General features: G+C 37.9%; 1 protein-coding gene across 3 annotated transcripts in view; it reads left to right on the forward strand.

The window, feature by feature from the left end:
* Positions 1–15,306, forward strand: part of SNX25 (sorting nexin 25) — a 132,938-nt gene that overhangs the window by 95,214 nt on the left and 22,418 nt on the right. For 2 of the 3 annotated variants that reach the window (XM_045453741.1, XM_045453746.1), the window contains exons 8-11: positions 4,974–5,105; positions 7,090–7,362; positions 10,401–10,565; positions 13,500–13,631. In XM_045453741.1, the coding sequence (XP_045309697.1) occupies positions 4,974–5,105; positions 7,090–7,362; positions 10,401–10,565; positions 13,500–13,631 (702 nt within the window). Of the gene's footprint in view, positions 1–4,973; positions 5,106–7,089; positions 7,363–8,184; positions 8,434–10,400; positions 10,566–13,499; positions 13,632–15,306 lie in introns of those variants that run through there. The other variant, XM_045453754.1, reaches the window with a different exon arrangement.

Genomic DNA, 15,306 nt, shown 5'->3' on the forward strand with positions numbered 1-15,306 from the left:
TTAAAGATGTTGTTAGCTGTGAGTTTTTCATACGTGGCCTTTATTATGTTGAGATATGTTCCCTCTAAACCTACCTGGTTGAGGGTTTTTATCATGAATGAATGATCATGTGGTTCTTACCTTTCTCTTACTGATGTGATGTATCACAGTGATTGATTTGTGAATATTGAACCACTCTTGTAGCCTAGGGGAAGAAATCCCACTTGATTGTGGAAAATGATTTTTTTAATGTATTGTTAGATTCATTTTGGTAGCATTTTGTTTAGAAATTTTGCATCTGTGTTCATCAGGGATGTTGGCCTGTGGTTCTTCTTTTTTAGTGGTGTCTTTATTTGGTTTTGGGATCAGAGTAATGCTGGCCTCATAGAATGAATTTGGAAGTTTTCCTTCCTTTTCTATTCTTTGGAATAGTTTGAGAGGAATAAATATTAACTGTACTTTAAATGTTTGGTAGTATTCACCTGCGAAGCCATCTGGCCCTGGACTTCTATTTGTTGGGATTTTTTTGATTACTGATTCAATTTTTTTGCTGGTTATCAGTCTTATATTTCTAATTCTTCATATTTCAGTTTTGGTAGTTTATATGTTTGTAGGAGTGTATCCATTTCTTCTAGGTTGTCCAGCTTGTTGACACATACTTTTTCATAATATTCGCTTGTGATTACTTGTATTTCTGTGGAGTTGGTTGTTATTTTTCCTCTCTCATTTGTTATTTTATTTATTTGAGTCTTTCTCTCTCTTTTTTTCTTGATAAGTCTGGCTAGAAGTTTATCAGTTTTATTGAGTTTTTTCAAATAACCAGATCCTGATTTTATTGGTCTGTTCTATTGCGGGTTTATTTATTTATTTTTTTTTAGTTTTTATATCCTTTATTTCTGTTCTAATCTTTATTATTCCCTTCTTTCTGCTGGTTTTTAGGTTTTGTTGTTCTTTTTCTAGGTCCTCTATGTGTAAGGTCAGGTTGTTTGAGATTTTTCTTGTTTTTTTGAGGTAGCCCTGTATTGCTATAAATTTCCCTCTTAAAACTGCTTTTGCTGCATCTTGGGGTTTGGGCCATTGTGTTCTCATTTTCGTTTGTTTCCGTGTATTTTTAAAATTTCTTCTTTGATTTCCTGGTTGACTCATTCATTGTTTAGTAGCATGTAGGGTGGTGGTGGGAGATGGCTATGGCCAGTTCCTTCATTCCCAGAGTTGTCTCTCCATGAATGCTGCCTCTCTGGGATACACTCCAAAATGAGTAAATAACCTCCCTATTTGGTGCCCCAGGTGCTCTTCAGATTGCTGTTTCCACGCTGTATGTCCGTGAGTTGTTGGCTTGCCTTTTCTCCAAGAACAGTGCAGGGCCCTCTCGGCTCTATCCTAGCCAAGTCCACTGACCTCCATTTATTTATTTATTTATTTAAAAAATTGTTTTTAAACATTTATTTATTTTTGAGAGACAGAGAGAGGCAGAGCATGAGCAGGGGAAGGGGAGAGAGGGAGGGGGATACAGAATCTGAAATAGGCTCTAGGCTCTGAGCTGTTTGTTAGCACAGAGATGGACACAGGGCTTGAACCCATGAACTTTGAGACTGTGACCTGAGCTGAAGTTGGATGCTCAACCGACTGAGCCACCCAAGCACCTCGAAGTCCACTGACGTTTAGAAAGAAGTTCACGCTTTAAGCCCTGTTGGTTGCCACAAGTCACAAAATTAGACCCCTCGTGCATTTTAAGCCAATTACTGTGGGAATCCATTTTCCCCTGTGCTCCCCGGTGTCTCACCCTTGTCTGTGACCCTGGCTCCCTCCCCACTGCAGCACAAGGATCCATTTCTCTCCCAAGTCTGTCACCGCACTTCATGCTTTCTTCTATGTGGCCTCTTCTCTACCTTTATAAAGTTGTGGAGTTTGTTCTGCCAGTCTGCAGGTCAGTTTCTGGGGTATTCAGGTATTGGTTATCTAGTTGTGTTCATGGGATGAGGCAAGCCTGTGATCCTTCTACTCCACCACTATCTTCCAATCCACCGTCTAAGATCAGTTTTTATCTCAATGTATTTGATCCAAGACCAAGAACATTACTGAGTGTAGCCCAGGACTCTGCACTTGAATATGAAAAGATTCCTTGACTTTCTGTTTCTGTTGGAGTTCTTATAGAGCATTTTTCCTAAATGCATCTTTCCTTCTTGACTTCCATACTATTTGTAGTTTGCTATAAACACAAATCAGGTAATCTCTTAAGGAGATGAACTATTTTATTATGGTTAAGAAGCTGTGCTGTGTAGTCAGAAAGCCTGGCTCTCAATTCTGTATCTACTGGGGATTGATTTTGGGCAAGTTAGTTAGCTTTTTTGCACTCCAGTTGTAAAATTGGGATAGTTTGTGCATACCCTATAGATGGCAACCATTAAATAATGAACATAGGAGGGTAAGTACACAACTTAGTATAAGAGCACTCAATAAATGTTATTACTGGCATTGATTGTTAAGGAGGTATGTTTAGTGATGATACAGATGTAAGAAAAATCCAATTGTAACCTCTCATTTTAGGATAAAACATTATTCCCAAGATCCTAATTCTACATATTCTCATTAGTTTTCTGGAGTTATTCTCATGAGTATTTTGTAACTAGAGAATCCTATGTCACTCTTGGTAACATGTTGGGTGCTTAGGAACACATTTATTCCTCTAAGGCCCTGAGGTACTTTTGAGTGCTTGGTGGAAATTTTCCTGGAGAAAAATTAACTAGCTGGGTAAGAGGGAATCCACACAAAACATAAAACTAAGTTTGTAAAATATGCATCATGAAACCAGATCCAGTCTAGAGACCATCGACTGTGGTAGCTCTCCTCCCAGAATTACCAGAGGTCTTAGGACAGAAAAAAAGGTTGACCCAGCAAACCCACAGTGTTTGCTGTGTGGAAGCCCTTAGTAAATGTTAATTATTGTTATATCATCTATAGTTTTTAACTTTTTTTGTAATTTGTTTTAATGTTTATTTTTGAGAGAGAGAGAGAGAGCTGGGAAGGTGCAGAGAGAAGAGGGAGACACAGAATCTGAAGCAGGGTCCAGGATATGAGCTATCAGCACAGAGCTGGACGTGGGGCTTGAACTCACAAATGGTGAGATCATGACCTGAGCCGAAGTTGGATGCTTAACCGACTCAGCCACCTCGGTCAGGTGCCCCATATCATCGATAGTTTTTAAAAAATGATTATTTTAGTAGTGGTGTCAACTTTGACCTACCCACCCTTCTCTTTTCACTTCCACACAAAAATCTCAGACTTACTGAAATTGATTAATGTCAAATTAATTGAGATTGAGTTAATCTCAGATGAATACATTTGACTTTGAAGTGTACTATCTATGCATCCTGTCCACCCAGACCCATTCCATTAGTGTAGATGTTACGCAGTGAAATTCTCTTTTTCAAGAGAGGAAAAAAAAATGGATAGAGAACTTGGTTAATCCATTGGCCAATTAAGAGATATGTCACCTGTTGAACTATGGTTTAGATATATTTGCTGTCATTTATTTGTATATATTTGCACTTTTGGAACTGAACATAGAATATTCATAAAACACAAAAGTCTAAAAATGGCTAATATTTTAGAAGATGTTTTGGACTTGGTTTTGCAAGTATGTGAATTTGTATCTAATTTGGAATTCATTTTGATCGAAGGAAAATTATACTGGGGAGACTTTCTTAGAATTTGTCGAATGCCCTTTCTGCTCGGCTTCTCCCTATGTTAAAAATTGATAGCTCTCTGAGTGATCTGTTTATCCCTAGCCCGAGTTGATATGGGCTCCTACAAACCTCCATGGACCATGTACAGTTAGAATTTGTATGTCACAGTGCTTTAGTGGTAGGGTTTCCATAAAGATACATGCTATGATTTTCCAAAGTTAGTAAACTAAATCCTAATAGTCTGAAATATTTATGGACTCCAATTGTTAGGGGTCTGTAGCATGGGACAACTGTCTCCTTTAATGAGGTACCAGAAGTTGTTAGAAAAATGCCTGCCTCTTTCTGTTTACAGAAACTATTGAGGACTCACTGTTGGTAGAAGAGTTGAATCTGTGTTGATCATATGCACTTGATTTTAGAAAGATCTTACTGGTCACATTTCCAAAAAATTTCCCACTGCCACAATATAAATTGTTAAGAATCTTAAAACATAAGTGTTTCTTTTAATTGCATTTGAGATATACTTACAGGTCTTTTTCTTAATTAACTAAGAACTAAGGATATGGGACTTCAATTCCTTCTAAATTAATTTGAGGGATTTTTCCTAATTAATCGAGTTATGAATTATTATGAAAGTGATCTGCTTTCTTCTATTATGGCAGCCTGTGCTCAAGATTTTGCCCACTGTATCTTCAGATTTGATTTTTCTTTTTCTGTAAGCATACAAAATAGTAAACCAAGGAGTCATTTTGATATATAGTGCAATATTATGAACTAATTAAAATGATGCTTACAAAAGATATCTTAAATGAATATGATACTATAAGTGAAGGAGCAAGATATAAAATAATTTTCATCACAAGTGTAAGGATGGAAGGCAAAAATGTCAGATTATTAGACTCCAGCTTCCTGGTCTTTTATATATTTCTCTTTAATTTTTCTATTATGGGTATCTATTACTTTTAGCAGTTTATCCCATAGGGCCGGGATTTTTGTCTGATTTCCTAGAAATGTGCCTGATACAGAGTAGATGCCAAATAAATCTTTTGCTGAATGAGTGAATGATTAATTGAAAATTGGCACTTATTGAATATGTACATTTTGAATACTGAATAACTTTTTCCATTTAAAATTTAGGAAGTTGAGAGAAATACTGTATTAGGTTGACTACAACCTTAAAAAATGAGACTTTTTTTTTCTTGAATGTAGACACCAATCCATTTAAAGTTAAAGGAAACTGATATTTAGAATTTTATTTTTAAGTTTTTAACGTTTTCCTTATTTTTTGTCCTTAAATTTCCTTAATAGATTCTTCAGTTTGAAGATATTTTGGCCAATACGTTCTACCGAGAGCACTTTCGAATGTACATGGAAAGGATGGACAAGAGAGCTCTGATTAGTTTTTGGGAGTCGGTGGAATATTTGAAGAGTGCTAACAAGGTAGTATATATAGGCCCAAAGAAATATTAATCACCAGCTGGTGAAAACTTGCATGTTAGGCAGTGTGTCTGTGTTTCTCAATGAAGCTGTAAGATAAATATACATTAAAAGACTATTTAAAACTAAATATAATAATGGAATTATGTTCCAGCTCATAATGGTAAATAAAATTATATTTTATTTTCACAAAAAGATACTTCTGAATGTGTGGTCAAGGGAAAAACAGATTCATAAATGTACCAAAATACTGAATTTACTTTCAGGCAGTTTTTTTGGTTTGCTTTTTTAGCACATTATAAAAAAAGTTATATACATCCACATTACTGGTACCATGAATTGATCTTGTCATGTACACCTCAATCTCATAACCTTGTTATTTTAATATCATGTGCATATTTTACACTACTGTTCTGCTTTTGTTTCATTTAAAATATGACTGAATTAAGAAACACAAAAACCTTTAAAAAGCGGGTGGGGGTGGGGGGTGTGCCTGGGTGGCTCAGTTGGTTAAGCGGCTGACTTCGGCTCAGGTCATGATCTCACGGGTTCATGGGTTCGAGCCCCACGTCGGGCTCTGTGCTGACGGCTCAGAGCCTGGAGCATGCTTCGGATTCTGTGTCTCCCTCTCTCTCTGCCCCTTCCCCGCTCACGCTTTGTGTCTCTCGCTCTCTTAAAAATAAACATTAAAAAAAAAAAAAAAAAAAAACACAAAAGAAGATTTTTGGTTCTAGGTGCCTCTTAACGATGAAAAACCCCAATAAGCATTGTATTTTGCACTTGGCAAGTTCTCAGTACCTTTAAGAGTTAAAGAATATGAAATATGTATGTTTATATGTGTCTATGAATATACATGACAATATGTATAGTATATATATTACATGTATTTTGAGATGCTTATTAAAATAAACACAAAAGTCACTGGGTACATTGCACTTTGCACTTCATGTGAGTGTTGCTAGAACTCAATACTATTAAAATACATCATAAATCACATACTACATTGGTTTTGGAATTAAATTCAGTCTCACAGTATTTTTAAATCTTCTTAGAAATGCCTTTTATTGTTATTTTGTAAGTCACAAATTACCTCATTTTATCCGATACTGCAGTTGCCCACTTTATTATGTATTTTATTTATCAGACTTGATTCCAAATGACTTTTGGCTGCTCTCAAAGGAATATTGTGAAGAGCAATCTAAAGAATTTTCCTAAACTCCTGGAAACAATTTAAAAGATTTCAGTGCAATAAAAGTATATAGCTTCATGAAATAGCCTTATTTTGACCTAACAACACTAATTTGGGTGTAAAAGTTCTGAGATGTTTGTTAAATTCACAATATTCATTGAGTTGTTTGTCTTCATTTTTTAATCCTGTTGAAGACTTTGTGTAACATTCCTAGAATTAATGAGATGTTTTCAGAGGAAATATAAATGTTATGTTAATCAGAAGAGATGTTTGCATTTCTGAAACAGACTGGCTGTGACCTTAGTATGATGTTTAAGAGTAAGCTGTGTAATATAAGCTTGATTATAATGCAATATACATCATCATTCTGGAGAAGATTTTTCTTGTTTTCTTAAATTACATAATAATGACTTCTGGAGTGAAAAATGGCACTTCCAATTATTTATATTAGATTTTTTAAAGCCAAATTGAATTTAGCTGATAACTGAGCTGTGGAATTCAGATTTGCAAGAAGGAATCCGTTTCAAGACGAGAACTGTTCCCACTTTTCCCCTGCCAGCGTTTAGTAGAAATTATATTCGTTAACTATTCAGCATAAAGTATTCATTTTCAGGAGCCAGACTCTTACCCCTTGACTCTGTGCACACGCACGCCAAAGACCCCCACTGGTACTAGTAGCAGTGTCTGTTTTCAATGTCTTCCTTCCACCTTTAAGATGGAGAGAATTCAGAAGAAAAATATTTTTGTCAGAGATGATATTTCTTACCTTTCTTGTTTTTCATCTTCCTGTCTTTTCAGAATGAAATCCCGCAATTAGTTGGTGAAATTTACCAGAATTTCTTTGTGGAAAGCAAAGAAATATCTGTGGAAAAATCACTCTACAAAGAAATCCAGCAGTGTCTTGTAGGAAATAAAGGTATTGAAGTGTTCTGCAAAATCCAGGGCGATGTTTATGAGACCCTAAAGGATAGGTATTACCCTTCATTTATTGTCAGTGACCTGTATGAGAAATTGATGATAAAAGAGGAAGAAAAACATGGCTCGCACTTGATTTCCGGCAAGGATGAAATGGTGAGTCACATTTAATTTTCTCCTTCCTTCTCAGTGGTTAAGCTTCGAATGTGATCAGGCGGACACGTACTGTTTAGGCAAATTTGGGGCACCTCTTCATCTTTTAATATGCAGGACCGTAAGTAGAACTTATGCACTCTTCCCTTGTTCTTCTGAACAACTGACCACCACTTCCTCGTGTTGCAACCTCCCAGCCCTGTCTCTACCTGCGACACACCCCGTGTGTGGCTCCTGAAAAGCGAGGACAGAGAGTCCACAAGGTGGTGTAGGCCAGATGAGAGAATCAGTAGAACTTAGTCTAGTCCGAGAAGAGACAAAGGATGGGTAAGTGAGGAGAGGAAGAGGATGTGGGGGCAGTTACAAGAAGTATTTTGGAGTTTAAAAAATCAGATGTAAGTAAGATTCTCTGAAAGAAACCTTGCTCAGCCACACCTCACTTGGGTCTGATTCTCCTAAGTGTACTATCATTTTGGAGATCTCTCATTTACTACTCTCATTTACCATCTCTTATTTACTACTAAAGGTTTAGAGGGCTTTACGATTTGTGAAGGTACAAAGAAACACAAAATGTTTTATTTACAGTCACCCTACATAGAAAGCTAATAATTAATTTTGGATTTTTTTCTGCCGGTTATATCTCAAACTCTGAGGAATCAAGTGCTTGCTCTTGATGGTATTAGAAGTTGGTGTCTCTGAACTGTTGTTAAATTCCCTCCTTCAGACTTTTTAAAGATTTGTTATTTAGTTCTTCACACTTTCTGTGTCTTCCACCACCAACAGGGCCAAAAGTCTTTAGTCATTGCATCTTTTTTTCCCCATCAGATACAATTTATTAGAACTGAAGTTTGTTTACTTCATCTGTATGGCACACTATTTCTAGCTACTGTGGCGGTGATGTTCCAGCACAAGAAGAAGAATTCTTCATTCGGTGGAACTTTCTTTTGGCTGATAGACTTTTGAGTGTCAAAGAAAAAATTGTTTTCCTGATTAAAGCTATGCAGATAAGGATACTGATACTTATTTCCCCAAACCTCACCCCTAAAATATAAATAAGCATCGTTTGTTTGTTGACATTAATTGGAAACACAGTGTATTTTTTTATTTAGGTGCCGGTAGCATTCAATGTTGCATTTGTTTCAGGCGCGCAACATGGCGATTCGCCATCTGTGTATGTTGTGTTGTGCTCACCATCAGTGTGGCTACCACCTGTCACCATACAATGCTAGTACAATGTCATTGACGGTATTCCCCACGTTGTGCCTTTTATTCCAAAGACTTACTCATTCCATAACTAAAAGCCTCTATGTCCCACTCCCCTTCACCCATTGTATTTTTAAGATCAGTTTGCTTTATTTTTTTATTTTTTATATGTTTTTCGGTAAGTTTAACCGTGTTCTGTCTCTGCCTCAGAAATTAAAATGGTTAATAAGTAAATGCTGTAAAAGAGGTTATGCAGATTAGTTAAAAATATCAACACCCAATAGATGAATTGGATAAAGTCTTGAACTGACAGTTGATATGAAAGGTAATAGTAAACAAATATGAAAAATTATCCAGCTTCACCTAGGACTCAAGGGTAATATGTATCACTGACCTTTTGAACGCTTCTGCTCTTTGTAGCAATAATCCCACTTCTAGAAATTCACCCTAAGGCAATAACTAAATGGTAGAAAAGGTAATGTACTGTGGAGTTTGTTTTAGTACCTCTGGGATGGCGAACCAGCAGAGTCAACCCAGAGCAGGAGCAGCGGTAGGAACACGCCTCAGGGTAGCATCAATTCATAGGATGGTATACAGCCATAAAAATTCTAATTTTGAAGAGTAATTAACGCCCTCAAAATAAGCAGCATCATAAGTTATAGGGAAAAGACAGAATGAATACCTGTTTGGATGTATATAAGGTATACAATTATGTCATGATAAGTGCACTCCTGGACAAGGGTTTGAAAGACCGCACAAAAATTAAAAAAAAGAGCTTGGTTTTCTAGGGTTATTAATACTTCATTCTTGTTTGAAGAAAATTTTTTCTCTTACCGTTTATTTCAATTAATAAAAATTAGAAGGAAAACTCTGGAAGAATGTTAAGGAGAATAATAAAGCAAAAGATCATTCTCAGGACTTCTTTCCATTGTCCTACATGCTGTTGCTGCTGACAGGTCTGTTTTATATGCTGTCTGCTGCTAATCTATCCAGATTTTTCAAAGTTCTGCAGTTCTGTATGAATCTGAAGGCACTTTGAAATCTTAACCATTTAACTCATAAGATGATCTACCTGTTGATTTGTGAAATACATCTTCAGGGGAGGGACTGAACAAAGTGTGTACCGAAAATACTTTTACTAGGGGGAATTTGGAAATTTTATTTATTTTTATTTTATTCTTAATATTTATTTATTTTTGGGAGAGTGCAGGCAGGGGTGGAGCAGAAGGAGGGGGACAGAGGATCCGAAGTGGGCTCGGTGCTGACGGCAGCAAGCCCGATGTAGGGCTCGAACCCACGAACCACAAGATTATGACCTGAGCTAAAGTCAGATGCTCAAGCAACTGAGCCAGCCAGGTGCCCCTGGAAATTTTATTTTAAAAGTACTTAGCATAAGTTTTCTAGAATATTCTTAGGAGCCCGAAAGGAAGCCATACGCATCTCTGTGTCTTTGTCCAAGATTAGGCACAGACCACTCAGGTTGAGTTAGGCAGATAACTCAGTTGCCTTTTCTTGTTCCATGCAGTTTCCCTTGGGTGTACCATTTGGGAAATAATGGTGTGGAATCCATCCCCCACTCTGCCCTGTTTTTCAGGCTATTAAATGTTTTTTCTTTCATTGTATTCCTCAACACCAGTTACTGTGGTTCCAAATAACTTTGATTTGTCACTTTGCTGAGGAAAAGCAGGCTGCCTCTGAACTTTCTACCACAAAGTGTTAGGGGAATCTAGTACTTTGGCTAAGTGTATTGTAATGATCTAGAACCTATATGCTAGGTACTCATTGTTGAATAGTCCATCGTTATAAGACAGTGTGGTTCACGTGACTTTTTCCCCCAGGACCCAGGAGGTGAGGCTGGTGAGGAAGCTGTAGATGAAGGCACCAGTCGGATTAATGAACAAGCCAGTTTTGCTGTAAACAAACTACGAGAACTAAATGAGAAACTTGAATATAAAAGGCAAGCTCTAAATTCTATTCAAAATGCACCAAAACCTGACAAGAAGGTAACTCTTTCACTTTCAAGGTTGTCTTTGAAAGTTTCCATTTTTCTGATCTCATAAGTAGTAGTTTTCAGTTTATGTTGCAAAGCATCACTGTTTCTTTAAAACAAAAAATTGTATTTGTACGCTCCATGGTTACTTTTTTGCATCTAGTATAGAGTTAGAAAAGCACTTGTTTTCAGTCTTCTGTGCTTTGGGGTTCTCTCCGGTCATCCGCGGTGAGCAGCCCTGTGCTCTCTTACCTGGCTTGCCTATGGTACCTTTGCAGAAGAGGGCAAAGCATTTTCTTGTGCCAGACCCATTTCTGGAAGTACATTAACTTTTCAAGGACAATCATCTTACTTTTATTTTTCTTTCAAATGCTGTGAGTCACAATTTAGAGAACCTCACAGAATGACACAAGAAATAAATTGTTTTGCTAAAAGTCAACAGAATTGGAAAGTTTAAAAATGTAAACAGCATCTCCCCAGCTGGCATTTCTCAAACCCGTGCAGTGGCGTGGCTTTTTGCTTTGTGTTTATGCGTCTTCGGCGACCCAACAGGGAGATGTCTCTGTTACAGGTATGGCTGGTGCTCTTCAGTCTGCCAAACTGACCTCCTCTGGCACTTTCTGAGGGTGTGTTCAGCAACATAAGTGACGAGTAAATGCATAATGCTCTGCTGGTCACTGTGGAGAACCAGTGACCTATAGAACTGCCAGCCTCCCTAAGGAGGGAGCAAACATGCTGATTGTGGAACCAAAATATCCTCACAGGAAAATGAAGCAGGGTGGTCACAGCTCTGATGGTAATAAAATGCAGGACAAGGTTTAGGCTGCGAGTGCTTCCTGGAGGCTTTTTGAGAAAGGAAAGAGTCCTCATAGCTGGCATGTTCAGGAGAGTATTAAGGCAAAGCTTCTGCCCTCAAACTACAGGTTTTCTAATGAAAGAGGTCTAAGGGGATGATGAGCATGCTTTCTCTTTTTTTTTAAATTACTTTTTTAAAGTGTGGCAAAATAGACATCACCTAAATTTACCATTTTAATCGTTTCAAGTATACACTTAATCGTTTCAAGTATACACTTCAGCATCGGTCCGTTCACATTGTTATGCAACCATCACTACCATCCATCTCCTGAAATTGTTTCATCTGGCAAGACTGAAACTTTGTGCCCCTTAAATAACACTTTCCATCCTCCCGTCCCCAACCCCCTGGAAACTACCCTTCTCCTTTCTGCCTGGTATGAATTGAACTACTCTTAAATACATCGTGAATGGAGGCATACTGTATTCATCCTTTTGTGACTGGCTTCTTTCCCTTAGCCTAAGGTCTCAAGGTTCGTTCGTATTATGAGTGTGAGAATTTCCTTCCTTTTTAAGACTGAACAATTTTCCATTGCATGTACATACAGCATTTGGTTTACCGTTCACCCATCAGTGGACGTTGGTTTGGCTTCCCCCTTTTAAGTTTTGTGAATGATGTTACCATGAACATGGGTACACATACATTTTTGAGATCTTGCTTTCCATTCTTTGGAGCATGTGCTCAGAAGTGAAATTGCTGGGTCATAATTGCTGGGACAGTAATTCTGTCTTCAATTCTTAGAGGAAGCTCCATACCGTTTTCCATATTGGCAGCACCATTTTATACCTTCTCACCAACAGTGTGTACGGTTTCCAGTTTCTCTATCTCCTCACCAGTAATTGTTGTTTTTCATTTTTTTTTTTTTATAGTAACTATCCTAACGGGCGCGAGGTAGTATCTTATTGTGGTTTTGATTTGCATTTCACTAATGATTAGTTACATTGAGTATCTTTGCATGTGCTTTTTGGCCATTTATAGAATGTTTTTGGAGAAATGTCTATTCAAGTCCTTTGCCCGTTTTTGAATCAGACTGGTTTTTGTTTTTAAGTTTTAAGAGTTCTCTATATATTCTAGATGTTAGTACCCTATCAGATACATGATTTTTAAATATTTGCTCTAATTCTGTGGGTTGCCTTTTTACTGTGTCAATAGTATTCTTTTCACAAAAGTTTTAAATTGTTATGAAGTCCCATTTTCCTATATTTTGCTGCCTGTGCCTTTTGTGTCATAGCCAAGAAGTTATTACCAGTTCAGTGTTCTAAAGCTTTCCCCTGTGTTTTCTTCTAAGAATTTATAGTTTTAGCTCTTACGTTTAGGTCTTTGATGAATTTTGAGTTGTCTATTATTTATGGTGTTAGGTAAGGGTCCAACTTCATTGTTTTGCTTATGGGTATTCAGTTTTCTCAGCACTGTTTGTTGAGAATATTGTCCTTTTCCCATTGAATGGTGTTGGCACCCTTGTCAAAAAATCACTTGACCATATATGCAAAGGTTTATTTCTTGCTGGTCTGTTCTATTCCATTGGTCTATATGTCTGTCTTTATGCCAGTACCATACTGTTTTGATTAGCGTAGCTGTGTAGTAAGTGTTGAAATCAGGAAGTACGAGCCCTCTAACTTTTGTTCTTCTTCAAGATTGTTTTGGCTATTCAGTCTGCTTTGAGATTCCATGTGAACTTTATGATGGATTTTTCTATTTTTGCAGAAAAAAAATCACTGGCATTGTGATAAGGATTGTGTTGAATCTGTAGATCACTTTGAGTCATATTGACATCTTAGCAGTGCTTAGTCTTCTAATCCATGAACATTGAATATCATTCCATTTATTTGTCATCTTTAATTTCTTTCATCGGTGTTAGGTAGTTTTCATTGTAGAAATCTTTCACTTCCTTGTTTAAGTTAATTCCTAAATATTTTATTATTTTTATGCTATGGTAAATGGAATTGTTTTCTTAATTCCCTTTTTGGATTGTCCGTTGTTAGTGTATAGAAATGCAGCTGATTTTTGTCTGTTGATTTTGTACCCTGCTACTTTGCTGAATTGTGTAGCATTTTAAGCGCTTTTGTAACTCTCAGGATGTTTTCCCTCTTGCAGATTGTTTCCAAGTTGAAGGAGGAAATAATTCTAATAGAGAAAGAACGCACAGACCTACAGCTGCACATGGCAAGAACAGATTGGTGGTGTGAGAACCTCGGAATGTGGAAAGCCTCCATCACCAGTGGAGAGGTAGGTCTGACTGCTTTTCCTCCAAGTTTATTTTAAGAATATGATTTTAGGGGCGCCTGGGTGGCGCAGTCGGTTAAGCGTCCGACTTCAGCCAGGTCACGATCTCGCGGTCCGGGAGTTCGAGCCCCGCGTCAGGCTCTGGGCTGATGGCTCAGAGCCTGGAGCCTGTTTCCGATTCTGTGTCTCCCTCTCTCTCTGCCCCTCCCCCGTTCATGCTGTGTCTCTCTCTGTCCCAAAAATAAATAAACGTTGAAAAAAAAAAATTTAAAAGAATATGATTTTGGAGGCGCACCTGGGTGGCTCAGTCGGTTGGGCATCCGACTTCAGCTCGGGTCATGATCTGATGGTTTGTGGGTTCAAGCCTTGCATCGGGCTCTGTGCTGACAGCTCAGAGCCTGGAGCCTGCTTTGGATTCTGTGTCTCCCTCTCTCTCTGCCCCTCCCCGCTTGCACTCTGTCTGTCTCTCTCTCAAAAATAAATAAACATTAAAAAATAAATAAGAATATGATTTCGGGGTGCCTGGGTGGCTCAGTCAGTTGAGCAAAGCTTTGACTTCAGCTCAGGTCATGATCTTGCAGTTTGTGAGTTCGGAGCCCCGCATCAGGCTTGCTGCTCTCAGCGCAGAGCCTGCTTCAGATCTTCTGTTCCCCTCTGTCTCTGTCCCTCCCCCAATTGCACTCTGTCTCAAAAATAAATAAAAACAAAAAAAAATTTTAAACATGAGTATGATTTTATAAGACAAGATTTTGTCCTACAGAATTAAGGTTGAGGATAGAAAAGTTACGTTTGCTCTTATAGACTGCATTTGTCCCCCTTCTTTCCTCACTGTTCTCGCTCTGTCTTACTACCCTTGACTGTGAGCTGAACTAGGGCTGCCTGGCATAGATCTGATCTCTGTCCATTTCAGGTTGTTCTTGTTCACTGGAACTGTAAGCACCTTTCAGATAGGGACAGGTAATGTCCTTGAATTGCCATTTTATTTTGCCATTGAGGGTTGAGATAAAATGGAAGGGCACTATTTGAAATTTGGTGGTGAAAAATTAAAAATTTTAAGTGTTTCTGATTGTTCCATTCTGCTGACTTCAATTACTTAAATCTCAATTGCTCTAAGATCTTTAATAATGAATATTTTTTGCTTTGACTTAGAAAATATTTTGCTATTCTTTGAGGGATATGGGTATCAATTTCCAGAATATGCTGTATCCCTTTTGTCTGTAAAAAGAATTTCTCTTCAAGGAGTGATGCATATAGGCATTTCCACTGTTGACAACTTCTTTGTTCCCACCTGGCTTACTATCAGTCATGTGGAAATCTGGAGAAGAAGGTCAGGTCCACACAAATAACGAGATCATGAGGAACACAGTGTTAATGTTTTGTTCCACTATTTCAAATGGCTTGTGAAAATACTTAACTCCTTAGATTTGTAAGGGCCTGTTTGTACCCTTTATCTTTGTTCTTTTCCGTCTTGCCCATCAGCCCGGTGGCTTCACACGCTTTCTGTGGTGGTGGGGTGGGGGGGTGCTTAAAATTCACAACCTTAAGTTCACCTCTAGATTGGATAGCACGCAATTCATGTTCTCTGAGAGCAGCTCTGAAAGCACACCCACAACAGGAGTGCTTCACTGGGTGCTGCACTGGCTCTTTGGTACTTGTGAGCACTCCCATTACGGCGAGC

The sequence above is a fragment of the Leopardus geoffroyi genome, chromosome B1 (genome assembly GCF_018350155.1).
Source record: "Leopardus geoffroyi isolate Oge1 chromosome B1, O.geoffroyi_Oge1_pat1.0, whole genome shotgun sequence".
NCBI classification, from domain to species: Eukaryota; Metazoa; Chordata; class Mammalia; order Carnivora; family Felidae; genus Leopardus; species Leopardus geoffroyi.